This window comes from Prorops nasuta, unplaced genomic scaffold, assembly GCF_024137725.1.
Source record: "Prorops nasuta isolate Cenicafe-Biocafe unplaced genomic scaffold, Cenicafe_Pnas_1.2 PNAS00006, whole genome shotgun sequence".
NCBI lineage: Eukaryota > Metazoa > Arthropoda > Insecta > Hymenoptera > Bethylidae > Prorops > Prorops nasuta.
The window spans coordinates 7,814,776-7,840,388 of record NW_027116803.1 but is presented as its reverse complement, the minus strand read 5'-3'; the positions used below and the strand labels follow the sequence as shown (position 1 = coordinate 7,840,388).

The 25,613-nt window shown below is 34.3% G+C and overlaps 6 protein-coding genes across 9 annotated transcripts; 2 read left to right on the top strand and 4 right to left on the bottom strand.

The window, feature by feature from the left end:
* The first annotated feature begins 3,133 nt into the window (after positions 1–3,133).
* LOC136774186 (uncharacterized) lies at positions 3,134–4,036 on the top strand. Its single transcript, XM_066728333.1, has 2 exons — positions 3,134–3,684; positions 3,755–4,036. The coding sequence occupies exons 1-2, from the start codon at positions 3,252–3,254 to the stop codon at positions 3,976–3,978; spliced, it is 657 nt and encodes a 218-aa protein (XP_066584430.1). The 5' UTR covers positions 3,134–3,251; the 3' UTR covers positions 3,979–4,036.
* Positions 4,037–4,089: 53 nt separating this feature from the next.
* On the top strand, positions 4,090–5,256 carry LOC136774184 (ciliary microtubule associated protein 1A). The gene is made up of 4 exons (XM_066728332.1): positions 4,090–4,256; positions 4,338–4,532; positions 4,621–4,774; positions 4,855–5,256. Exons 1-4 carry the CDS (start codon positions 4,199–4,201, stop codon positions 5,111–5,113), a joined length of 666 nt encoding a protein of 221 aa, XP_066584429.1. The 5' UTR covers positions 4,090–4,198; the 3' UTR covers positions 5,114–5,256.
* On the bottom strand, positions 5,152–8,240 carry LOC136774641 (sodium channel protein Nach-like). The gene is made up of 11 exons (XM_066729057.1): positions 8,062–8,240; positions 7,790–7,996; positions 7,490–7,676; positions 7,255–7,400; positions 6,716–6,851; positions 6,517–6,639; positions 6,276–6,447; positions 5,923–5,976; positions 5,675–5,852; positions 5,494–5,600; positions 5,152–5,405 (listed from the first exon to the last, which is right to left on the bottom strand). The coding sequence occupies exons 1-11, from the start codon at positions 8,238–8,240 to the stop codon at positions 5,152–5,154; spliced, it is 1,743 nt and encodes a 580-aa protein (XP_066585154.1).
* A 208-nt stretch (positions 8,241–8,448) lies between these two features.
* Positions 8,449–20,572, bottom strand: Trpm (transient receptor potential cation channel, subfamily M). 2 transcript variants are annotated; one of them, XM_066729109.1, is made up of 20 exons: positions 20,258–20,572; positions 19,754–19,930; positions 19,490–19,552; positions 19,303–19,385; positions 18,734–18,790; positions 18,161–18,347; positions 17,846–18,059; positions 17,607–17,766; positions 17,390–17,526; positions 17,169–17,325; positions 16,934–17,096; positions 16,546–16,854; positions 15,916–16,462; positions 15,625–15,836; positions 15,392–15,559; positions 13,952–14,134; positions 13,523–13,871; positions 13,284–13,429; positions 12,608–13,198; positions 8,449–12,501 (listed from the first exon to the last, which is right to left on the bottom strand). In XM_066729109.1, the coding sequence occupies exons 2-20, from the start codon at positions 19,802–19,804 to the stop codon at positions 11,329–11,331; spliced, it is 4,950 nt and encodes a 1,649-aa protein (XP_066585206.1). In that variant the 5' UTR covers positions 19,805–19,930; positions 20,258–20,572; the 3' UTR covers positions 8,449–11,328. The 2 variants fall into 2 exon arrangements, with proteins under 2 accessions (XP_066585206.1, XP_066585207.1); XM_066729110.1 differs by lacking the exon at positions 18,734–18,790.
* A 719-nt stretch (positions 20,573–21,291) lies between these two features.
* Positions 21,292–22,741, bottom strand: PQBP1 (poly-glutamine tract binding protein 1). Its single transcript, XM_066729115.1, has 5 exons — positions 22,512–22,741; positions 22,330–22,439; positions 22,085–22,260; positions 21,672–22,007; positions 21,292–21,605 (listed from the first exon to the last, which is right to left on the bottom strand). Exons 1-5 carry the CDS (start codon positions 22,579–22,581, stop codon positions 21,416–21,418), a joined length of 882 nt encoding a protein of 293 aa, XP_066585212.1. The 5' UTR covers positions 22,582–22,741; the 3' UTR covers positions 21,292–21,415.
* A 178-nt stretch (positions 22,742–22,919) lies between these two features.
* LOC136774694 (uncharacterized) lies at positions 22,920–25,538 on the bottom strand. 3 transcript variants are annotated; one of them, XM_066729112.1, is made up of 7 exons: positions 25,308–25,536; positions 25,148–25,252; positions 25,017–25,082; positions 24,831–24,946; positions 24,492–24,767; positions 24,213–24,426; positions 22,920–24,145 (listed from the first exon to the last, which is right to left on the bottom strand). In XM_066729112.1, exons 1-7 carry the CDS (start codon positions 25,356–25,358, stop codon positions 23,033–23,035), a joined length of 1,941 nt encoding a protein of 646 aa, XP_066585209.1. In that variant the 5' UTR covers positions 25,359–25,536; the 3' UTR covers positions 22,920–23,032. The 3 variants fall into 3 exon arrangements, with proteins under 3 accessions (XP_066585209.1, XP_066585210.1, XP_066585208.1); XM_066729113.1 differs by having other exon boundaries at positions 25,148–25,218; XM_066729111.1 differs by having other exon boundaries at positions 25,148–25,538.
* Between the last annotated feature and the right edge of the window lie 75 nt (positions 25,539–25,613).

Sequence of the window (25,613 nt, the reverse complement as noted above, 5' to 3'; positions counted from 1 at the left end):
GCACTCTTTCCATGGTGCATGGGACCACGTCGTTCTATCCTCTCCATATGTATACATAAGAATGTTTTATCTTGCGTTCCGTATATCCCGATGAATCCTTTGGAACCAATAAAAACATTCCAATAACGGATACAGCAGGATCTAACCTGAAAGGAGAAAAATCTCCAATTACTTTTCAATAGTGTTTTTTCATTAGGGCTATAATTAGAGGTGGAAATGAGAAGAGGCAGGCTTCTTTCTCCTATGCGGTTTTCTCCTTTGGAAATCTCCGAAGAATCTTACCAAATGCGCCAGGTTTATTGCATCTGTAACGCATTGTGGATTGTGGCACGTAGTGCTTGCCTGTCCATTTATCGCTGCAGTGTCTCTCCTTCCTTCGAGCCGATTACGTCGAGCGTCGACTTGTTCGACGAGTATAGTCAAGTTGATTGGTTCGACGATGATCCCTCTCCTCTTTCCCCGTCGAAAGGTACCCCCTCTCTCCTGTCCTTACCAAATTTCTTCCCAATCGCGTCTTCTCTCTCTGCAGCCTCTAAATAAACAAAAACAATCGTTGCAAAGTTACGAGCAATTTTTCAATCAGTCCATGACACGTTTCTATATATGCATGTATCATAATAGATAAGAATCTTTCATAAAAAGTTGGGGGGAGCGCCTCATCATCAACAGGGAGTGAAAGCGGAGAAGGAATTGGTTAATTGGATTTGCGCAATTTGTGTGATTGAATTGGGTTTAATTGAGGGGAGGCAGATATTATCATTTTGTCACGACATTGAAGACGAAGAAAGAAAGAAAGAAAGAGAGAGAGAGAGATGGCATCTGACTGGTTGGTGGCAAATCGTTAGGTGCGCCTAAAGGCAGCACAAATCGATAGTGACCGCCACTAAACGACCGCAAAGTCACGCAATGATTACGCACTCACCCCTACATTTCGCGAGCAACACGCAATTGCGCTAATCGCTTCACAATTGCTGCCTTCGCGCGCATTCGTCCTCCACATTTTTTTCTTCTTCGAATATCCGTCGAGCTATATATATATATATATATATATATATATTAGAACCAAAACTTTCCTGGAATTTTCTCTCCAATTTATCACACTCAGATTTTTTATATAAAAAAGTTTCCAGAGATTTCGATGCTAGGTACTCCGCCATTTTGCAGGGTAAAGGTGGTTGCTGGTCCAGAAGGGATGCTGCGCGTACGCATCATCGCAGGGGATGTCGAAATTCATTGGACCAATGAGATGCGGTTGCTGGAAAGAGCTCGTCATTTGTCCGTTGTTGCCAATCTTATCGCTGGCGAATTATTTGGAGAATGGCGAAAAACCTCCATTCTTTCCAGACCCTGTAGGAGTAAAAATATTTTGCATTAATAACAAAAAGAAATAGGAATAGAGAACAAGAGAGAATTGTGTTGTCTCAACCACCTTTCCAAATAGGGGGTGGTAGAGGGTGCGGCTTTCCTTCGTAATCAATACCATTCTGCGGTCTCCAGGTTCTTGCTGAGCTACGTAATACCATTCTCACTCTCACTCTCTCTCTCTCTTCTTATAATTCATGCGTATTGCGACCTCTTAGTTAATATATTTTTGTTTATGAGAGTGCTGTTTTTGTTATTTCAAGTATATATTATATATTTTGCTCTTAGGCAGCTCCGATATTCTTGTACATAATAAATATATATATATATATATATATACCTCTTTTTCATTGTTATCGATTCCTTCCTCAAGAGCACCAAATATTGCGCAATTCATCACTTTGATATCTTCACACTATCGATTGTAAAATCAATAAAGTCCGGGTCTCATTAAAGTGGTCTCTTGCTCAGTGTTTTCCGTCTTATTTTCAAAACTATATGATTAAAATTCTACGACCATCATAGCCACATTACTACTTTCTCCAACGACCGGTGTATTACATAGCTTGTTTACTATTAATCGGATGAATGAATTCTTGCACCCAATGTTTATCGTTGCGGCCTACTGTAGTTTCCCTATTGCACACTAATACACTATATGCAAATACATGGCCTTACCGACATTCTCGAGGCTTCGTCGCCAGCTTTTTGCCAAGTTGAACCAAGTATTCCATTTATTCTCCTTGAGAGGAAAAGTTAATTTTATTGTAAACGGGCTGACGGTAAGATATATACATATATGTGTATAACCGCAGTCATGTGCTGCCACGTTACTTATTTACTTCTTGCCTCACACAACTTACCAAATAATTTCAATCTCACGTGTTCCCATCGTCTGAAAATTCAATCGCAACAAAAACCTTATTTTTCACCCATTCGCGTTCATATAATGAGTTTCTTTATTCATCGGTGTATAATTGGACTGCATTTATAAATTAAATCCTCTTGTTTATTTTTCTTCTTGTTGCCTATCGTGTGTCGTACATATAAAACTTCGGTATTGCTTCGTTGAAACGTGATTTAAGGTTACTGCTAAAAGTTTTATGATTGTTTTCTTTTTCCATAAGAGTTTATATCCACAAGATGAACGTAATGCAAGTTGCTTGATGCTGTAGTGACTGTAGTGGTTGAAAATATTTTGTTTTTCAATGAGATTGAACACATGTTCGAGATAAGTGAGGTGGCTTATTACTTAGAAATTCATGTTTAGCATTTTTATGCTTATGTGAATTAGGACGTTTTAATTAATGAGGCCAGAACTGCAGAAGCCAGTAGCGCCTCCCGTCAACAAAATACCAGAGCGATGACAATTATAACGACGACGGGACGCGGGAGTGACTCCTGCTGACTGCTAAGGACTACTGTATTAGTATACTGAAGTGTCTGAAACAACGAAGCTGTGTGCATAATCGTTGCGTTCAGATTTCAGATTAAAATCGAAAATGATTTTCTTACCTGTCCTAAAGCTCATTAAATCTTTTTTTAAAATGGTGAATCTCTTAAATTTTATCTTACTTATATTTATAAAGGAAAATTATTCCAATGAAATACTCTTCTCATTCTTTCAAACAACGCTAAATGGTTCGATTTATCTCAGTTGTTTGTTTTGTTATCCTTCCTGCGCCGGTAAAATAGATACCTTTGTTGCTCAGTGGATACAATGATTGACGAAATTTGACCAGATGGAGCTGTTGTCAATGAGATAAAAACTAGTAACAGTTTTAAAGGTTAACAACAGCAACACGTGGAAAATCGTCGTGGTATTATTTTCAATGTTTATCTGTGATATTTAAAGTATAAAAAATATAAATTACAGTTGAATATATGCCATGAGTTTTCAAAGAGGAAATTCGAATCGAACCAGACCCCAAAAATATAAAAATCAGCACGCGTTCAAGAATGATTTACATGATAAAACTGTCAAGACAAAATTTATTAACAATTTACAGGTGGCTAATGTTTGTGAGAGATGCAAGAAGATAATAGAATGGAAAATTAAATATAAGAAATATAAGCCTTTAAAATCACCTGCCAAATGTACGAAATGCTCTGAGAAAACTGTGAAGCATGCTTATCATATAATGTGCCTACGCTGTTCAAAGGAAAATGATGTTTGTCCAAAGTGTGGAGAAAAAGGACCCGTTCTTGAAGGTGAACTCAGTTTAGAAGAGACTATGAAACTTGATGCTGATATGCAATTAATGCTGAAAAGTCTGCCAGAAAGAAAACGAAGAACGTTTCTCAGATATATGAGTAGCGATGGTGGGTATATTAAATATAATAAATTGATTTTACTGTTGGTACACTTTTTATTGCTATATTTTGGGTTTAGCTGCAAAGAAGGATGGAACAAAAACTCTGGAGATAAAAGGAGTAGACTCAAGTTTAAATTTGGAAGAATATACCGAAGACAGGAAAGCCAATACGAAACATGATTTGATACAAAAATTGAAACAACTTAGTGTAAACACAAAGGAAAATGATTCTGATGCTGAGTTAGATGATCCTGATGAGTCTAATTATACCTCCGATGACAGTGATAAAGATAATATGTAATAAAAAAATGTAAAAAAAATGTTAATAAAAATGTTCAATTAAAAACCCCTCTCTTTCTATCTCCATGAATTGCATGTTTCCAAAATCAGATTTCGTTTGTTTTAGGAAAAATAGAAACCATAACCAAATTCAACAACAAAATGACAACTGTTTAGGCCACAAAACTATCAAAATTTTCCATATTAATTAACTGAAAAAATAAATTAAAAAATATAGAAAAATGTCATCAAAAAGGGAAGATGCACCGAAAGAGCAGTCAATCATTTGCGGAAAAATAGGTAAAATAATATATTTTATGAGAAACAGATTTTTTTAAGTTACAGGTTCTCCTTATGAATAATATTTCTGTATAATTATAGTTCCTGGACCAAAGTACAAGCCGAAGCCTCTTGTGGGCTACAAGGATCATTGCACATCAAAATATCGCAGTCCTGCGTACTCCTTTGGCAGCCGAAGATTTCCCGATCCAATTTGTAGAAGCCCTGGACCCAAATATAAACTAGAATATCCCCATGGGATTGGCTATAGCCTCGGACTTCCTTCAAAACGAAATTGTGCGTAGCCTTTTTTACAATTCTTCTTTTTCAAAAATTTATCAGTTTTTAAAATTAATTAAACATGATACACGTACGAATAATATAGGGGTAAGCGAATCGCCAGGACCTAAGTATGATATACGAGCAGGGCCAAAAGGGCCCGTTTACTCCATCAAGGGAAGAACAGACACCAGATCCACAGATTGCAATCCAGGACCTTATGGTGTTCCACCAATAAGAGACGCTCCAGCTTTTACAATGTAAATAATTTTTTCTTGATTTTTACATTTATATCCTATATGAAACCTACCATTTAATTTATTACTGAAAAAAATTTTAGGGGAATACCACTAGCTGATCTGCGACGCCATATTGGACCTGGTCCTGCCCACACACCATCCAATTTGAATGCCTATAAACCGAAATATCCTGTTTATAGTTTCGGCCAAGACTTACATAGGAAATTACTTTGCGACAGCCCTGGTCCCAAGTATGACCCAACGACCATACACTTCAAACGGGCCCCGATTTATTCATTTGGTACCAGACATAGTCCCTGCGCACCTCCGTATATTGTAGAGGGCGATGACAGATGTTAAATACTGACACTAAAGAATATACAAAACCTCAAAGAGACTCAATTCACGTGAGGAAGTGATTTAAGCTCTAACTGAAAAGATCTGATTCTCTTATCATTGTAAGCCGCAGCTCCAGTAATCTCATGCCAATACAATGTACTCTCTTTCGGTTTTACATCCTCGTTCGCTTTAATTTCCTCCTGAATTGTTTCGGTTGCTTCCGACATGCAGTAAGAGATTAATTTATGCAGAACTTCGATAAAGTTTATAATACTCAAGCCGAGAAAAAAACTGCAAATGCCACCATAGCAACCTGACAAGAGCGAACAATAGAGGATTTTACAACGCAATTCGATACACAGACATATATATATATATATTACATAATTTTTCATACTCACTCATGAGCTCATACCAATAAAAAAGCACGTCCTGCCTCAATCTTATGCTCTCTGGCTGACCAAAAAATATATGCACCAAACTGTGGTTTCTTATTATAAATCTTTCCCTTTTAAAATAATAATAAAAAAAACGTAAAACATTTTAAATATACAATGTGCCTTTTTACGTTTGGAAGTATACCTGTCGTAGACTAATTCCGAAACGTTAATAGGAATACTGCTGGTGTATGCAGAATAAGAGAAATGTTCGCACGTTGGTAAACAATTGCAATTTAAATATTTCCAGCTTTCCGATGAACCAGCTTTCGTAAATGGGACCATAGGTCTCTCTATTCTGGGCTTCAGATTTATCCATCTTTCTGCACAACAATTCATTAACGATGTACCAGAAGACTGCAGAAAATCTTTACTCGCAAATTCTTACTTTACCTTCAAATTGAAACAAACAATGCAAATCCATCAAGTTGCAAGTCCTCAAAGTGGCTGTGCAAAATATTACAAATTATTCCCTCTTATATATATATATATATATATCCTATACAGGGTGAGACACATAAGTCGCTCCAGATAATGGATGCAGAAAGATGCTTATCTCTTTAACTATAAAAGATATTCACTTTTTGCATAGGACCTTTTCGAAGCCTCTTGTTATTTACTTTCAGAAAAGTCATATGTGAAAAGTGAATATCTTTTATAGTTAAAGAGATACGCGCCCTTTTGTATCGACGCTTTGGGGCGGCTTAAGTGCCTCACCCATTTTATATATTTTCTCTCCATTCTACCTTTATTTTCCAATGATGGATAGAAGAATGGCAAACATTTGCAAATTTTTATAACATCCTCCATTCGACAAAGAACAATGCAATCGCTATAGGAATAGTATCCTTGAAATTTTGAAGATTGCTCCGAGCTAAAAAAACAGTCTCGTTCCAATACATCGTAGTCCTTTACTGCCTGCAAAATGAAAAGAATCACGAGGGAAAAATTGAGCTCGTATAAAATTAATTGCAATCGTGATCATACCGGTATTGCATAAACAGAGATGGCTTCCAAGCTGACAAAATTTTCCGTTTTTGGGGAAACGAGAATTTCCTGTAGACTTCCACTGGTCGCGTCAGGATAATCCAGGGAGGAATGGATCAAAATCTGATTTGGAGTGGAAAATAGTTTCATCGGAAAGATAGACGAGTAAGAATAAATTTATATAGGTAAAATACTGTACTTGAAATCCATTCGAAGGTAAGATGGAGAACGAGTAATCTTCCAATTGGGGATTTAGAAGAATCGAGAGTCCGAATTGTGGACCAGTATTTTTTGAACGCTCTACTCTCTGAGAGGCGAAAATATCCCTTTGTGCGCTGGGGAAAAGAGAGAGAAACTATTAATTTTCAGGAAGCAAATTGTCATAGCGTCAAAAACATTCTTAAACCGTGGGAATGCGTTAAATTGAGTACTGGGAACGTTTTAGGAACGTTTCTGCCACATGTTAGATATATATATATATAGGGTCCGTCACTTAAAATGATCCAGAGCAACGAAGACACAACAATATACGTAACTTTGCAACTGTTGAAGATACAAAAATATCTTGTAAATCCTCATTTTCAAATTCGAATAACAAGAGATTTTAAAAAGGTCCCAAGGAACAATACAACGACTCTTCATGATTGCAGAGATTTATGTATTCTTCCAAGAGTCCCGTGTCATTTTAAATGGCGGACCCTGTAGACGGAAATTAATTTACGAATCTGAGGAGAATACCTGCCGAAGGCTCCATCTCTCCTCCCGTAATTAAAAGTGCAACAATATCCGTTCCTCGTGGTCTTGACGTAAAAGATGTCCTCGCAGATCTGATGCCTTCCGGCCCAGGAGCACCGACGCAGCTGGCCCCTGCACGTCGGTGCTAGCTGTACAAAATTTCAAAATTATATTAATTTATAAGAAAATCAAACATTTACCATTTTAAATTATTCCTCGCAGTAATTATAAAATTCACCCTTTTCATTATTCTTTTAACGTTGTAACCATTGTATCCACGCTCCAAAATTGTATGTAATAATTTCAGCTTTTCCGAGCTCTCCCACCGAATTTCAAAATGATAAAGGTATCCCAGGTAACTCAGCATCTCGGTTAAATCATCTACCGTAACATTCGCCACGTAAGTCGTAGTTGGAAAATCCAATCTAAATATACGAGTTAATTAATAAAGAGTTTCGTGCTTCTTTCAATCAATTACTATAATTATTGTTTTCTTTTTTTTTGTATATTCGTTTCAATGAAATTGATTAAAACTCACAATTCTTCGGCCAGGTCAATTACAGCCTTCTTGCTGATTCTGTTAACGTTGCAAATGGAAATTCCTGGGAAATCTATTTTTTGTATGGGATACTTGTGGAGCTCTGCTGTGGTCACAGTTGGACTCTTCTTGTATTCATCAGTAGCATCGATTATCATATAAATCATTGCCAATATAGCTAAAATATTGATCAGACACCATAATCCTCTGCAAGAAGGTGTGAATAAAATTGCCAAAATTTTCATCAATAAGTAATTCACCCTTTTCTCTACCTTTCCACTGGATGCCTGTATGGTGACAAGTGGTTTTTAAAATGTTTAACGATTTCAAGGACGAATGGATTTTTCAGCAAACATTTCAGCGAGCTTTTCCAATATCTAATTTTCTTTAATCGAGAGGCTTTTTTTACTCGAAGAAAATCCCCCTTTTCTGGTAAAGTCGAGATAGCCATTCTTCTCGAAACACTTTTCTCTACTGAAACCTCCCATCATTATATATATTCTCGTGCACGCTTTGATTAATTATTCAGGTTAGTCCGTCGTGGATAGTAATTTAGCACCGTAACAGATCTTATCAAGCAAAAAATGGGTAATAAAAAGGGAAATTAATGAGCAGAGTTTTTCGATCGATGTGAAAAGATTGACAAAAACAGCTTTAGTTTAACGAACTCTTTTAATATTCTTTCAGAGTACAGCATATACTTTTCAATCGATTGCATTTCTAACAATTGTACACTTTACATTCAAAGTTTAACTTGCTTAATTCTGAATAGCAAAAAATATTTACTTACACGCGGAGCAAAGCGTATATGAGATTTAATTGTTAGATTTTTTCTGGCACATTTTAACAAAAATGCTTTACTTACGAGAAGTATGGAAAGCATATATATATATATATATATATATGAGCGAAATTGATAGAGCTTCGAATTCAATTAAATTGTCTATTTCGCCTGATCGTTTATTTACACAGAAAGAAATACTTCGTGCAATTCATCTAATTTCCTTTGATTAGATTATTATTTGTAATCGGTTATAGATTGTTGAAATAAAAAATTGCGTATATGGCTCATTTTGTTAATTAATTCGTATAAAGGCACGTACGTAATAGTGAAAATGATTAATTACATAATAAACTAATTAATTTCTGGTAACTTTTGTATGGTGTAATTTATCTCGAATGTAATTTATAACACATCAAAATATTATCAATGACTAGTTACATTCGATCATTTACAGTGTTTCACAATTTCTAATATTAGATTATCTTAATTCATATTGTCAACTAAATGAACTTTCTCCAGACGAAAACATCTTTCGGATCTAAAAGAAAAGTTCATACGCAAGTAGACGGTAGAAACTTCTTTTTCATATTAGTTAAATCATTGGTGCCAAATACTATTTTCACTTAAGTGTGTCAGTTGAAATTTATATTCTCTAGTATTTTTTATACATATTTCATATTCGTGTTTGCAGATTCCTCGTAGATATTTGAGCAACTTATATTGTAGCGTATTTTTTTTTTTTAATTAAAATAATTAATATTAATATATTTTTAAAATTTATGCGTTAAATTATTGCTATGAGATTAATCTATACGTATACATTATACATGTCTATAAATTATTGTGATTATCAAGCTGCGCAGAATATATCGTGTAAAGTTATTCATCAATTATAAATTTTCAAATTGATAGGGAAGCAAGCTAACACATGATCAAAGGCTATTATAATTCATTTACAATAATAACTATTTTTGGCATATCCGCGTTACATCTTTCTAAGAATAGATGATATATCTTAAAAATAGAATATTGCTTTTTAATTTATGTCAATTCAATACTTTCTTCTTTTTTTGGAAGCACCAGGCTTTTCTAGTAATAAATTATAATTTATAAAAAAATAGGTCTATGAGAGATCAATAAAATAGCTTCACAGTTTCTAACAATCGTAACTATTACTCCACGTGTATGGAAAGTTGTAGGTTTTTATACGCGTAAATCATCTCAACTCACTGATAGATATCTTTTACGAATATAATGCAATTGTCTGAATTGTCCTTAAATTCATCGATTCATCAATTCCTCGATGTTGGTTATTGATCAATAGCTATTCTCAAAATATATATATTCAGATTACGCCATATTTGATAACAATTATTACTGCACAAATTTCAATTTTACAATTTGTATTATTATTATTGTAATTATTATTCATTGGACGAACTCGTCGACCTCTGTTTAACTTTGAATACACTTTATTAAGATCCTCATCAGTTTCCGATTCAACGGACTTTATATAGTTATGGATAAACGAGTCGAATTAAGAAAAGTATGTGCAATTGTAATTACGCAGATTAGTAAAGTTCTATGTAAGAGAACATCTGCGTGATATGATTTGCTTTTACATGTGGTCCATGCGAGTCCTGGAATTCACACCTGAGGTGCACTTTAAGGCCTTAAATATAATCTAAGCCAATAAGACTCTTGTTTGCCAGCAAAACATCGCTCTCGCAGAGATTTATCAATTTGTTTCCTCAAACGTTTCGAAATTCAAGTTTTTATGTTATGAGCATAATTCTTTTCGTTGAGATCTACACGATTAATAAATACATTATTGAAATATTTTAGATATTTTAGATTTTTCATTAAGACTTTTAGTTAGCCCAATAAATTTTCTACCTTCTTATCTCGAAAGGGGACTGAGGAAAAAGGTTTAAAAATTTGTTTCGATCTACACAGAAAAGTTTTAAACACTGATCTGAGAGTCTGGCAGTAAAAGTAGAATAAGACGATAGATCATCCTGACATTCGTTTACGAATGAAAGAATTATGTAATTGAAACATTATTGTAGTAAAAAGTCACTCTAAGCGATGATTCGAGTGACGGTGTAAAGAATTCTGAAGCGATATAAAAAACATTTTTGTTGAAATCAAACATTCAGCAATATATAAATTAAAATTGGGCAATAAAAATTCATAATATCGAAGAGCTTAACTTTACATGGAAGTATAGTCTATGTCGCTTAGTAAAATGGACAGAAGAGGCAATAACAGAATTGTACTACCTGAACACGCATTAATGCTTAGTAACTTTCGCACTTGGATGCCTCGATTGTTATAATTTAATCTACCAGCAACCTCGTTGATTAGTGTAAACATTGACATACGACATATATGCTAAAAAGCCCAATGAAGATCGGCTGAAGTCGGAAAATCTAAAATGACTATTGCAAAAATCACAAGTTAAATATTTACGCATAAAAATCACCCGATGATATCAATTGATTATAAATAATTCAAAATTAAAATACTTAATTGTGCTAAATAGGCCTATAAAAAAATTAATTTAGGAATTAAGTAAGATTCGTAAAACAATTACATGATTCGAGCTAAGCCTCCTCCAGAAAAATTTGCCTTAGTTTTCCCTGGAATAAAGAGTACCTTAAAGTACCGGATATTTCGATTGAAAACAATCGTTTCCTATTGTCTATCTAATTCTATATAGCCTCGTGTGGGTTTCAAGTGAAAAGTGCGCCAGTTAGCACATGGTTTCGGATGCTGGTGCAGGAACAGTGGCCAAGGATTTATCATTAACATCTGGAGTTTCCGGATCACGAATGGCTGGTGGTCGTGAAAGAGTCTGCTCGATCTCCCTGGTAACGCTGATGATCGGAGGTGGTCTGCGGGATGACAGCTGATCCTCGTCGATGGCGGAAGATCTTCGGAGTCTGGGATGTTCGCAGGAGAGAAAATAAGGTATAGTGGCAGGCTCGCTGGGTAAACTAACCGAATCCCCTCCCATTACATCATCGTCGCTTTGCATGTATCTACGTTGAATAAGATCCTCCATTTGCTGATAGTCGCTTGCTTCTGCATCGCGCAGGTGCTCGTTCTCAATTTGCCAAGCCATTTCAGGATTCAACATTTCAAAGTTCCTACTGCGGGAAGGAGGAGGAGAGACCGGAGGAGTTCTCGGTGGACTTAGAAGGCCACAGTAGCTCTCAAGCTCATCGGTGATACTCGTATAATCAGCGCGCATTGCGAGAAGAATCGACCTTGGATTGCTAGCGGCTTGAGATATCACAGCGACCCTGGGCTCGGCCCAAGTTACTCCACGCTGAATCCCCGTTGCCGAAGCTATCATGATATCATCGGATTCTGATCTACTCCTACTGTTCTGCCTGGTCGGACGTTCGGTCGAGTCCTGCCTGGTATCAGAGGCGGTTGGATCGCTACTGGTGTCTCTATCCAGATGCGCCTCCACCTTCCTCACATTGGTCTCTTCGATTTCCGGTACGTCTTTGCTGGTCTCCGTCTCTTGACTCGTTGAAACTTTAAAGTCTTCTTGTACATTCGACGCGTCAACGCTGGTCGACGAGTCATTTCGACTCAAGTTTTCTCTAGACGCTATGGTCTCGGAATTCCTCAGGATGTTCTCCTCCGTAGGCTCGCCTAAATGTAGAAATGTTCCATCCGTTAACGATTTCAGCAGTCTTTTTCGTCTCGTCATTATCGTTGGTAGTTGGGAGTGCGAGTCTGATTCGGACTGGGCTTCCGATCTTTCGGATACACGACGCTGACGTACACCGATTTCCACGTTAAGAAAACCCTCGTTTGGCATGTGCGTAGCCATGAATCGATGAATCACTCCAAGGTGAGCTAAAGTTTGCTCGCTCAGCTCCTCCAGTTTCCTAATGCGAAATTCCACAGCCTGAGGGTAAAACAGTTGTTTTATCAACGAGAGACACGTACGTGTGTATATATATATATATATATATGAATATGTCAAGACAAATTTTTTAGAGAGAATAAATTACCTGAAGCGAGGCATTCTGGTTGCTCTCCTTCTTGTCGATATCTTCTATCTTCGAATGCATATTCTCGACTCTTTCAGTGGTGATCTTCACTCGCTCCTCGGTAGACATCTGCAGCTTTTGCTCCTGCTCTCTAAAATAACCCTCGACGCAATCCTCCTCAAAATCGTACAATCTTTCCATATCGTCAGCTTCCAAGAATAATTTCAGTCCATTGTCACACGTCTCTCCTGCAGTTTGTTTGCCCTGAGTGATGTAGCGGAACAAGTACTTGACCAGTAAATAAACGTGACAGATTGCGATTAAGGGGGGAGGCAAAACAGGCTTCTGCTCGTATTCCATCACCACGGTAAACCTCTGAAACATCCATACTTGATGGGCTACAGCATTCACTTCGTTAAAGATGTTATTGAAGACCGCGATTAAGAGATTTATCAACAAAATATTTGCTACTAAAAGGTACATGGACATCGCTGCTGGAGTGATCCAACGACCCGGTAGGCACGCGATCATTCCTGGCTCATCACCACAATCAGGATCAATATTGTCCGCATATACTTCTCCGTATAACATGAAATATGGTTCCAAGAATATCTTAAAAAGTGACAAAAAAAAAGACTGATGAGCATTTATTTTAATTATAAACGTTGGAGAAACTCTATTAGCAGAAAATACGTACATCTCGAACGATTCTCCATTTTGGTTCTGCATTTGGATGGAGAATAGCTTGCCGCGCTACGCCGAAACTCATTAAAACAACCAGTAACAGCACCACAAAATATATCATGTTCTTTACCATTTTTCCCATCATTGTTACTAATGGACCTATTTATAAATAGCAAGAAATGTTTGGACGTCAGCATACCTTATAGTACAGTTATGATTATTTTGATTTTCTTCAATAATAAATTAATGTACCTAAATATTTGTTAACGCCTAAAATATTCAGTATACGCAAATACCAGTAGATACAATCCACGCAATAAATGACCCGACCAATATCGAAAGTTGTGTGGCGTAATCTCAGTGCAAGGCCAATTAGAAAGAAAATAATTGCAGCCGCGTCGCATGGATTCCACATGTTCCAGGCCCAGACACTAAATTTGTGCGATAGAGTTGCTGGCTCCGACGTGGCTATTTCTCGTACTTTTTCACAGCCAAGTGTGCATATGTATGCAATTGCATAGATTTCTGCCAAAGATGGGCGATCGGTCATTCGAACTAGGATACAGTACGAGAAGAGAAGTAGAAATATGATATATGCTATCTGCGAAAGAAAGTACGAAAAAATGTATTAAAATAAATGAATAGATAAACGATTATATATAATTTCATCATCGTACTTACAGCGTTTGCCCAGAATTTAGCAATTGGTGCAGTGTAAAATTCATACAACTTTTTTTTCAGTCGAAGGGGCCTGCTACCATAGGCACGATGGTTTCCATCCTCGCTATCAGTCAAAACCTTCCCATTCTCTTGCACGATCGTTTCCTTCACAATTGTTGTGTTGTGTTCGTTACTAATTAAAGCCTAAAGGAAAGCATGGACAAGTTCAAGTTTACAACACATAACGAGACTTTACAATGAAGGCAAGGAAATTCTGAAACATTTTAAGGTAAAAAAGTAGGTTTTCATAGCCCCACTAGGACCACTCACCATCGATACAATTAAGAGATAGGAATTATTTGGACATTTTGAGAATTTATAAGCAAGAAAAAATTTAGGAAAAATAAAACTAAAGTATATTAGAATTCAAGACAGTAGTCGTAATAAATTCTAAATACTATTCAATGACAAACAGAAATTTAAGACAAAAATTAAACAAAAAATTTCTAAAACCTACTTTGTTCGTAGAATAAAAATATTTTGTAAAATATACCAATTATATAGTAGGGCTATGTGTGTAGCTCTAATTTTTAACGATCATTATCATATGGTATGAGGATTCTTTTGCAAAACAGAGTATTTTTTAAGTAGGGTGAGCCAGCAGAAGCTGTAGCAACAGAATATATATGATTAAGGAGTGAGATAAAAAATCGCAAGCTATTTTAAGCAAACATTGGAAGCCTGTGAGCCTGGTGAGAGACAATTTTTCGACAAGAGTTGCAGTGCAATTTCACGAAAGAAAAGCTACTTGTATCGTTAGAATAATGGGATGATTTGCGCGGCATAAGCTTGTTTGGCGATATGAAAGAAAAAATAAATACAACTGTAAGGTGCGCGAGAAAATACAAGATTATTAAGTTACGGATCGTTGCGTTCAGGTCAATATTAATATACCTTAACGCCTTGCTGGCTGTTGGATTTGTTGCGTACACTCAGACCCCTGTGCGGACGTTTCTAAAAAATAATTTATACGCATACCCACACAGTCTACAAATGACAAACATATTAACATTCTCTCAAATAAATAAAATACATTTATAAGACTCATCAAACTACGAACCTTGAAACTCTACCAAGAATCAACGACTAAATAGTACAAAGAATATTTGAAGGAAGTTTTACGCCCGTAAAATTATAATACCACTGAGAAAACTTTAAAACCAGCAACAATCCTGTTTTCGTTCGAAGCGGCTGAAGCAGTTCTTTTTAAATCAAAGCTGTCTTTAAACAATAATTCGCATTATAAGCATGATTGTTTATTTTAGTAATGTTCGCAATTTCTTTCGCATTATGAGTCATGTTCCTAAATATTATTTAGAATGACTTCTACGTTATTCTTTTAGTGCACTTTTATCTCAATAAAAAACTAGGTTAGCTAACTAACATTTATTTCTTGTTTACCTCTACATCTGGACCTGTCGGAGTACCGTGCTCAAAGTCGCTATCCTCCTTTTCGTCCTCGAGTGCTATCTGATGCTCCTCATGGGTTTGTGGCATTAGCTGTAATTCTTCCCGACTTTTAAACTCTAACTTTGCTATGTAAATAGGAAATATAAGTCCTAGAATCACCTAAAAATTATATAAATGATCAATTTTCGACCGGCTACTATTTTTTAATTACTAAATATTCCTACTTTAAGGTTTGTATTTTTTCGAGTACGAAGACCACCCATCCAAAGATCAGCTAATATAATCTGACTGCAAGGATGTGCCAGCAGTGGACGATGATTTGCTGTGACTGCAAGTGACAAGCAAGTTTGACCAGACCAATTTTGGAGCTCCGAAGTTAATAATTGCTGAGTTTGGTCGTCATCTTGTCGATAACAATAATCCAGTAACTCCAGAGCTGGAAAATGTAAAAAGTGTAATACACGAAAAAGCATTCGTTCTAATTTTGAAATGTCAAAGTGTAGTAATTCTGTTACCAATATTTTCAAATTCTTTGCCATAACTCTTTAACTCGTCGTATACTTCTGTCTCCAGGTCATCTTCAGCTGCCTCGTGCGCCATTGCTTTATAAAGTTTTAGTCCTACCAAAGCTTTAGCCAAAGCTTCTTCCCCATGCTGCCACATCAATAGTGCCATTTGCTGGCGTTTCGTTAGCACAGCCCAGATAAGGAGCTCGTTGAATGGATAATCAAAAAGTGGTGTATCGCGATTAGCTGGTAAAGTTTCAGCTAACAAAGACATAGTTAAACTGTCCGATTTTCCACCGGCACCTGAGTGGTAACGATTACTGCCGCTTATGGCACAGCTATTTCGATGAATGTGTTGCTGATGACCACCGGATCGTTTCATAACTTTTGTGTAAATAGTACGAAATCTTCTTCTTGTATACTGAGCGCGATATGCGCCACCCATTAGCTTATTAATAACTAAACCAATATCGTGTAGAGTGTACATGTAATCTCTTGGAATATGTGGACGTACGTCGCGCAGAATGTATCCTAAAGTATTGGATGGACCTTCTTTCTGTAAGTTTAAATGTAATAAAAGCATTACCATGGCTAATTCATTTATGCTTTGTCTCAATCTTATCAAGAAACAATACAAACCGTATTATATAGCTCTTCCAAACGAGGTATAGACAAGAACTTTCGCATTGAAACCCCATTTTCCAAAAGCAATTTTACAAAGTCAATTCTATCGTGTTGAAGAGCCTGCATCATTGCTTGTTCCAAAGCACCCGGAGGCCATTTCTGTCCATAAACAAAAATTTCGCTACGTGCAATATCTACTCTGTTCCAAATTAGAGATAATGATAGCTGTTCGGCTGGTGTTAATTGCTTTGACTTAAATAAAGCTGTTAGTATTGTTTGATCGAGTTCCTGAGGTCGATCTTGGCTTATCCTGAAAACGGTTATCTGAAAATTGATGTAACAGTAAATAAATATTAAGTTTAAAATTCGTACAAATATGGTGCTACTCATATTATTTAGCTACCAAGTGTTTCTTTCTAGTACACTGCAATAGTTCGGAGTATAGCTGACTGGCTTGTTCCGATGAAACTTTAAAAGTCCTCTTGATAGTCTCTAAAAGTTGGTCACGCATACTTTCCAGTGGGCCTTCGCTCTCGGTTGAGTCTCCGTCCCCTTCTACCGCGTATCTATTAAATTATTGCTTAAATTTTGCGATTGGAACGATTTAAGTTATTTAATAAAAGTTTCATTTGTATTACTTGTGCATAAACGCAATTAGATCTGCAGCACGTCCAGAGCCATCACAAACAACAACCGGAACTGGAGGATTATCCGTGACATATTCCAAAACCGATCGAATAGTATTCGTTCCTCCTTCTATTACTAATGCTACTACGGGAATACTACTGTGCGTGTCTGTAATCGAAATTATACATGTATATTTATATGCTTCTAACATTTATATTAACTTGGAGCTTACATGGTTGCAGTTTCAAATTAGAAATATATTTCTCCAACTTTCTCCGAAGAACAATTTCTGCGCCATAACGTCCACCAGTACCATTGTCAACCAATAAAAAATATGCGTGTCGATTATTAAGAACAACATATTTCGACCTAAAAAGTATTAATCAAAATAATCATTATTTTTCAAACAAATAAATATAATTATTTTAATGCAAAATTCAATCAATTACCAAGGAGACGAAAGAAAATCATAGGACACTTCTCCTCCTCGACTGATCAATTCGTGGCTTTTATCTAGGACTCCCCAAGGTGCTATTCCTATACTAACTACTCGACCTTGCCGCTGCGAACGCTCTAACAGCAAAGCATCGCCTACCTGACGCGTAACACCTGAATTTTTTACGACGATATAAACATTAATAAAACTAATAATATAGTAGATTGATTGAAACAGAGAAATAACATATACCAGTATTGGTTCCTCCTGTAAAGATCCATGCTCCTGTAGTTTTGGCAGCTTTAAGCAATCCCTTTCGTAGAATTTTTTTCAAGCTAGGCTGCAGCTCAAAATTAGAACGACCACCATGAACAGTAATCAACAATTTCGGTAATCCTAAGCTCCACTCTCGACAAAGCAATTGTACAATAGGCTCAGGTCGAGTATCATGAGCCATTCGTACATACTGAAAATTTTAAATCAGTTTAATTGGAACAGAAAATATTAATTATTAATAATTTTTTTCATTAAAGAAGATATTTCATTGATAAGTATAAGCTTTAAAACCTGAGCTTTCGTAGGGTGTGGACCTCCTTGAAATTCAATGGTACCATAAGCATCGGTTGGAAACGGTTTTGTGTTTTTTCCTGGAGACCATTGCTCTCGTTCTTTTTCAGCTTCGCTTCCAGTGGAATAACTCTGAATATCCGCTCCCGTTCCACAATGGTGTGTATAGGAATTACCGCAGCAACATCTAGAAATTAAATAATTAAGTATTAAAACTTAAAAACTTCTAACAATTAAAAAAACCTATATTGATCATATTTAATTAAATTACTTAAGTTAATATTCAGTGTATTTAGCATGCGTATGCTATAAAGTTCCATGTTTATGTACTATATAAAATTCATACACACAATTACAGATTAATTATTTTATATAAATATTTATAGGAGAAGAGAAATCATTTGAGGTGCAATGAAATATGAAAATGTTTATAGAAAATGGAATTACTTTAAATGATTCTCTACTGAGGAGATCAAGCATACGTAGATACTCTTGCATTTTCAATAACAAATATTGAATAACAGGTATTTTTATCAAACAAACCTTTGAAAAATATAAGCACTAAACTCTTACCTAGATGTAGTAATAACGTCGTATTCAGCACTCTTATCACCTTGTATTTCTTCATACCTACAAATGTAATGAAAGGAAGAAAAATAAATTAAAGAAAAATGACTAGTGTATAAATTAATTGATGCAGCTTGTTAGTAGCCTTCTAAATAAATTATTTTCTGTAAATCTGAAAAATAGAATTATTTGAGTTACCATGCTTTTTAAGTTGTAACATGCTCACACAGTTATGAATGTTATTAAATGCAATTGTGCAAGTGCAGAATTCATTAAGTTAGTGTAAATGTAAGAATATAGAAAGTTAGAATTTATGATAAATTTTTTATTCATATAAAATCTTTATTCTTTCATTACATGAAAAAGTAGTTTTATTCAGATAAGTTAATTAATTAAAATAAAAACACTAAATAGCACACGCTAAATGTTCTACAATAAAAAATTGTTTTCATGATTAAATAATATAACGTCCTCAATTAAAATTTAAACATTAAACAAATATAAACACTGACTAGCAAAGAAATGTTACTAAATTGTTTCATCCTTAAATAAACCATGGGTTCTTGTTAAATTACCTATGCTCATCTGTAGCACTTGGTATGAATTTAGTGCATTCCCTCTTTTGAAATGTGCCTTCTATCCAACTGCGTTCATTTGACTAAAAAGAATAACATATTAGAAAATTCCAGTAGTTAGAAAATTGTTTGTAATGAATAAACTTGTATGATATAATGAATACTAAAATCTGTAAACAGAAAATACCTTATTCTTTTTTCTTTTCACTTTAGGGGTATTTGCACCACAAATAATACTTCCAATAGCCATCTTGATAAAAATTATAGAGTAATGTTCTCCCCTTTAGCTAAGCTACTTGAAAAACTAAAATAGCGTGCAAATGAAATAAACAAAATGTGATAAATGATTAGAACACGTAGTAATTTCAAATGATTTACAACGGAAATGAAATTATTAAGCAAAACGTAACGATAATCATGCTATTTAAAGTTTTTTTTTTCAAGTACTTACGATTCGATTCACTTTGTTTTTTTCAATCATCTCTACATATTTGGAATACATTCAGCAGCCTTGGCAAATTAAAAGTACTCGCTGCTATTGTATAATTAATTCGATTTAATTAAGGTACAATAGTAAAAAGTCATTTCTTCTCTTATATGTTACATCATGATATATTGCAGGGTTTAACTAAAAAGTAGAAAAGCAGATTAGTCAGTAACATTATAAGTAATAAAAATATTCCATATACTACTAATATCATAAAAATGACTCCACTATCGAATATATACAATGAAGTAAAAAAATTCATATTGTGTAAATAATATAACTCTATATAGAATTGTTATGAAATAAAAATTGAAATATGATGGTGCACTTGTCAAATATGAGAATCATATTTCTATACTAAAAATTTAAATAATATTTCGAAAAAAAATGAACTGTCAAATTATTATGGCATGTGTGAATCCAGTTTAACCTCATTTACGACTTTAATTTGGTATTTGCAAATTTTACCTAATTAAAGATTACTTTTAAAACGATCGATTAACAATGTTTAAAAATAAGTTAAACAGTTACTTTAAACTTTAAATACTTCGGAAAATTACAGGAAATGCCTCAAAACCAAACGAAAAATTCTAATGCAACCTAATTCACCTTTCCAAAATTTTCTAAATATTCTTTTTCAGCGTTAAAAAAAATATTCTATAAAGATTTCTGAGGCACGAAAAATGTTTTCACACTACGCAGAAAAATTTTCTATCGCGATCAATTCCGGAACTGATAAATTTAACTCGTCACAAGACAAATACACAAGTTTTAAACTACCAATATTTACATAGTATTTTGTCCGTAACTCTTGTCGTTCCAATAAAATTCTCGATAATTATTCATTTTAGGAGGGAAAAAAAACTCATTATTTACATGTCTAACATAAGTATTTAAATTTTAAATGAATCTAAACAAGTTTTTTTATCCAGAACATACCAACCCCTATATTTTTCGCAAGAATATGTAAACACCAGTAAAAACACGCTCTATGCATGAAGCTGCATACCCTGCATACTGCAAGTGCATACTAGATGGGCAGTAGCCTGTCTGTATCCTGACGGAATTGGACGGAATCTGATGCATTTCTATGATCTATAAGCGAAATACATTGAAATGGCACTTAGCATGAAGCTTTTAAACGCTTAATACTTTTTTATTTTAGAAATTGCCTTGTTTCAATGATAAAATTGAAAGATCTGGTAAAAAGACAGAGCAATACTTCAAAATGAAGATGGCCTCTTATTGTATAAAATAGTAATAAATACTTTTGGAATTTTATAAATTTATGATTTTATCAATGAAAGTTGATTCATAATTAACTTTCCAATCCAATTTAATATATTTAAATAACAACAGATTTCAGATGTCATATAAAACATCATTTTCGTCGGCTCTTTTATCTTGTTCCAAGTGATTAACATGGGTATCCTAATACACACAGACAGATACAGATAATTAAATAGTTAATTGTGTAACCATTTTGTAATTAGTGCAGGAAGAATAGAGAACAATTGAATTATTTTTATTTTAATGATTAAATATTTCCTGATATAGTTAGATGTTGTATTTATGTACAAAACATTGAAGTGAAATGAAAGTTTCTCATGAGTAGATTTAAAATGATTATTCCTTTTCTGGAAACGAAACTTTTGGCTTTATGGATGTTTCTGGATCTGGTTTGTTAGATCTATTGGAACGAAGAACTGCCCCAGGGCTAGGATAAGGCCTCATTTGATATAAAGGACCAGATGCAGTTGTGTCTGCACCAGTTTTAGCTTCATTATTTCTAGCTAAACCATCTGACCATTTTCCCCTAAAAATCAATTAGTTTATTAAGTGATAGTCTTAAATGCATTATTGTAACAGAATATTGACTCACCTCGGAATATCACTATAAGAAGCTGGATCCATAGGATCCAGGGTTCTATCCTTTTTGTCTTTATTCTCTACTCTTGCTACTCTTCTATTTTCTAGTCTATATTTCCCTCGTGGCTTTTCTTCTTTCTTTTCTTTCTTTACATCTGCTTCATCAACATCCATAGATTCTTGTTCACTCCCACTCTCATCACTTGACATATTATCATCCTGCTCAGCAGCTTTTAAGTGTAACTCCTCACGCAATTGCGATGCTGGCTGAGAAATCTGACATTTTGGATGGCCAGGTGGTAGCCAAGATACTAAGTCAGAAGCCCAATCCCAGTAATAATGCTGGCCACTAATAAAGATTAAAATATAATGTTAATTCTTCATGTTCTTTATTATTAAAAGTATATGATATTTTTCATTTATTACCATCCAGGATCATAAACAGCTTTCCAAGTTTCAGGTAAAGGATATTTTTGTATTAAGTTCAATTGACGTCTCAAATATTTTTCTGAAGGTTGTACTTGTCCCAATCCCCAAAGCTCCTTACATTTCTTTGTACATTCATGATGAATATTATACTTATTTGGACAGCCACTGTATCCCTAAAAAATATTATTACACGATTTATTTAGCAACTTCAAATGATGTACGAATAATTAAACTTTACATACCATAAATTTCTGAGAGATGTCTATTTCGTCAATTTCATCTTTGGTGTTGTCATAATCTTCTGCGATTACTTCTTCATGTACTTTTTTCTTTGGATCATTTTTCGAGAATTCTATGAAACATAATTCATCTTAAAGTGAAATATATTCAAATAACCAAAACATAAACAAAGAGGTTAGGTTACCAGTTTTCTCAGAGCCAGAAATGATGCCCCTTTTTGCAAGTTTGGCAGCTAAAGCAGCAGGAAGTGGCATTTTAATTTATTTTGTTGAATATGTCATACTAAACGATGGCATATACTCATATGTTTAAATAAAATTGGAATTGACCAACACAATTGACTCCAATCACCCCAAATCAAACTAGTACTAGTAGTACTACTTTTACAGTAGTCCACTCGCCACTCACACACACACTCACACTGTCCAGCTAGCTATAGACTAGTCCAACCAGATCAAACTCCCAAGTGGTCCCAAGGGTCCAGGTCCACATCCACAGACTGGCTTCACTGATCCACAATTCACATCAGTGTACACACATTCATACACAAGTTAACTGTATGTAGTGAGTAGTGACACTGTCAACTATTTAGTTTTCTTGAAAATGAGTTTTTTAATTTGAAATTGGCAAAAGTATAAAAAATGAATTATCTACAAATTTAAATTGTTACAATTATTTTATTAAAATTGTTATATATTTATAAAATTATTCATCTCCATTAAAAATATTATTATCTAAATGCCCTTCAATTTCCTCTTCTGAGTTTTCTCCACTTCCAATAAATGTTTCTTCTTCAACTTTAAAAGAAGGAGGCAATTTCACTCCAAGATGTAATGTAGAAAACAATGGACCTTGATCTTGAGATTCATCGCCTTTGTTAATATTATAATGATTTTCATAGCACTTATTTACCTTTTTCTCATTACTTTTCTTCACTGAATTATTAAAAAAAGAATTAGATTTTCTTATTGAAATATTAAAATTAGGCATAGGAGGGGGCACAGGTATAAACGAAGAACTAATATTTGTATGAGTAGAAGAATTAGAATCCCTAACAATATTTTTGTACATTCTTTTCAATGCAATAGATTCACGCTCAGACATACTTATCTGTTTATCTATTAAAGCTTCCTTTAATTCTGACATAAAATTTTTTGCAAGTAACTTATCCAACTGATTTTGTTCTGATAGGTCTTCATCATTAATTTCACATAAAGGCCCTATATATTCATTTTTAATATATTCTTCAAATACTTCATCAATAATTTCTGGCTCTGTATCATGCACTATGCAAGATTCAGGTTGCTCTTCAGGCTTCAATAAATCTTGTATACAAACTTCCTGCTTGTTACTGGAACATCTGATTTTTGTAATTAACAAAGTACTGAATTCTGCAAAATTTCTAACAGTATCTATCTGCTTTTGAGCCTCGTTCATCTTATTCATAATTATATCTAATTTTTCATCGTCCTCCAAGTTTTCAATATCTGCTAATATAGATGTTAAGTGGTTATAAGCAATTTGTATCCTTTGACAAGTTAACTCTAGATGCAAGCAGGCATCTTGCCATTTTGATCCAGCAGCTCTACTATATTGATAATGAGCTATTTGCCCTTGACAATTGTAATAATCAGTTATTATTCTTGACAGTCCTATTTTATATTTTTTTAAAAAAATGTTAAGTGAAAAAATAATATGATATAATTTATTCTCTGCATTATTGGTTTCATTTTTAAACTGCAAAGTTATGTTATTATAGGCTGTTGCTAAGAGATACAGTACTTCTGATTGCACAAGCATATATGTTTGATATAATTCCTACAAAATAATTTTGTAGATAATAAAATAATTAGATTTGCCTTAGTGTATTTATTGTTGTGAATACCTTTATCGCTTGATAATCTAGCTCTCCATTGATAAAATTAATTATTGATTTATAGTTTAATTTTGTGACCAATAATTCCTCTGCATAACTTTTCGGTAATAACTCTACTATTATAACAGAAGCTTTATAATATGCAAGTGTTAAAATTTCTAAATATTTCACTAAACTTTCCACCAAAGGTTGTAAATATTGTAATTTATGTGCAGACAAAATACTGTAAAATACATTAATCACTTAAGAATTTATGAATAACAAAGCATAGACAAAATAAGTACTTACCTAAATTTCATATAAAATTTTTTAGATCCTACTTTCATATCAAAACCATTCCTTAATATGTTAAGACTCTTTTTACATAAGTCATACATTTCATTTTGTAGCAAAATTAAATATTCTAACTGTTCAAAGCTATACTTATTATAAAATATATTTTTCAAAATACAAAATACTGTTGTAGATGCAAAAACAGTAGCAAAAGTTTTATTAAATTTATATAATGCTAAGGAAGTAAGAGCAGTGAATGAAGAAACAAACCCATATTTTTTCAATATAACCCTGAAAAAATATTTGACATTACCTTTTTGTTTTTAAAATATCTTTCACAAACACAAATGTTACCTTGAAGAAATATTTGAAAATCTTTCCAAATATTCATAAATAGTTGATGCATGTTCATTCAATAATATTCTTGATCTTAAAATAGATTTGAAATATTTTTGGTAAAGATCATCTCTCTGTAAAGTTTTGAGTATTAAATTAAATACATCTTTTACATTGCTAGGATATCAGTTATAATTAATATACTTGTAAAATCCAAGAAAGGGCTATTGAAGTTTTAGAAACAATAGCTTCAGGAAAAGTAGATATTTTCTAAAATTATGCCCTTTATAAGTTTATGTCTGCACATTATTAATAGTAGCTGTTATTTTACATACTGTCAACATGGATAACCTATGCATATCATATTGAGTTCTTGCAATTGATATGCTTTCAAAATCTGTAAAACCTTCCTTATATAAATGAGTATGCAGATCAGTACCCTGGAATAGATAAGTAAATAACAAATTCATAGTTTGATAAAAACAGAAAAATAACCTCAAATACAACATCTTCATCCTCTATTTCATTAGAATAACGTTTTATCATTGTTGGAGATCGGTCGGTGTCTTCGGGGACCGGGGTAATGCCAGGCCAGCGCCAGGCAATGCCAGGGACCACCAGGACCAGGGTACTTGGCACTACTTGGTAAGAAGGCGGCGGGTCCTGGCCTGGCCTTGCAGTAAGGTTGCCAAGTGTAGTACTTTCGGTACTACCGCCGTCGGCGCCGTCCGTCAGTCAGTAGTCAGTACCGTTTCTGTGAATTTTGAAACACGGCCATAGTGGTAATAGTAGGGGATTGGC

Coding starts and splice junctions, on each gene's coding strand:
- LOC136774186 (XM_066728333.1), top strand. CDS start 3,252: ATGAGTTTTCAAAGAGGAAATTCGAATCGAACCAGACCCCAAAAATAT. Junction 3,685..3,754: donor CAGATATATGAGTAGCGATG/GTGGGTATATTA, acceptor TTTTGGGTTTAG/CTGCAAAGAAGGATGGAACA.
- LOC136774184 (XM_066728332.1), top strand. CDS start 4,199: ATGTCATCAAAAAGGGAAGATGCACCGAAAGAGCAGTCAATCATTTGC. Junction 4,533..4,620: donor ACTTCCTTCAAAACGAAATT/GTGCGTAGCCTT, acceptor CGAATAATATAG/GGGTAAGCGAATCGCCAGGA. Junction 4,775..4,854: donor GACGCTCCAGCTTTTACAAT/GTAAATAATTTT, acceptor AAAAAATTTTAG/GGGAATACCACTAGCTGATC.
- LOC136774641 (XM_066729057.1), bottom strand. CDS start 8,240: ATGGCTATCTCGACTTTACCAGAAAAGGGGGATTTTCTTCGAGTAAAA. Junction 7,997..8,061: donor TACAGGCATCCAGTGGAAAG/GTAGAGAAAAGG, acceptor ACCTTCTTGCAG/AGGATTATGGTGTCTGATCA. Junction 5,601..5,674: donor TCGGAATTAGTCTACGACAG/GTATACTTCCAA, acceptor TTATTTTAAAAG/GGAAAGATTTATAATAAGAA.
- Trpm (XM_066729109.1), bottom strand. CDS start 19,804: ATGTATTCCAAATATGTAGAGATGATTGAAAAAAACAAAGTGAATCGA. Junction 17,527..17,606: donor GATTTTCTTTCGTCTCCTTG/GTAATTGATTGA, acceptor AATACTTTTTAG/GTCGAAATATGTTGTTCTTA. Junction 14,135..15,391: donor CGACAGGTCCAGATGTAGAG/GTAAACAAGAAA, acceptor GCTTTCCTTTAG/GCTTTAATTAGTAACGAACA.
- PQBP1 (XM_066729115.1), bottom strand. CDS start 22,581: ATGCCACTTCCTGCTGCTTTAGCTGCCAAACTTGCAAAAAGGGGCATC. Junction 22,440..22,511: donor TTCTGGCTCTGAGAAAACTG/GTAACCTAACCT, acceptor TATGTTTCATAG/AATTCTCGAAAAATGATCCA. Junction 21,606..21,671: donor TCTTATAGTGATATTCCGAG/GTGAGTCAATAT, acceptor ATTGATTTTTAG/GGGAAAATGGTCAGATGGTT.
- LOC136774694 (XM_066729111.1), bottom strand. CDS start 25,327: ATGAAGATGTTGTATTTGAGGTTATTTTTCTGTTTTTATCAAACTATG. Junction 25,083..25,147: donor ATAGGTTATCCATGTTGACA/GTATGTAAAATA, acceptor GCATAATTTTAG/AAAATATCTACTTTTCCTGA. Junction 24,427..24,491: donor AAATTTTATATGAAATTTAG/GTAAGTACTTAT, acceptor TGTATTTTACAG/TATTTTGTCTGCACATAAAT.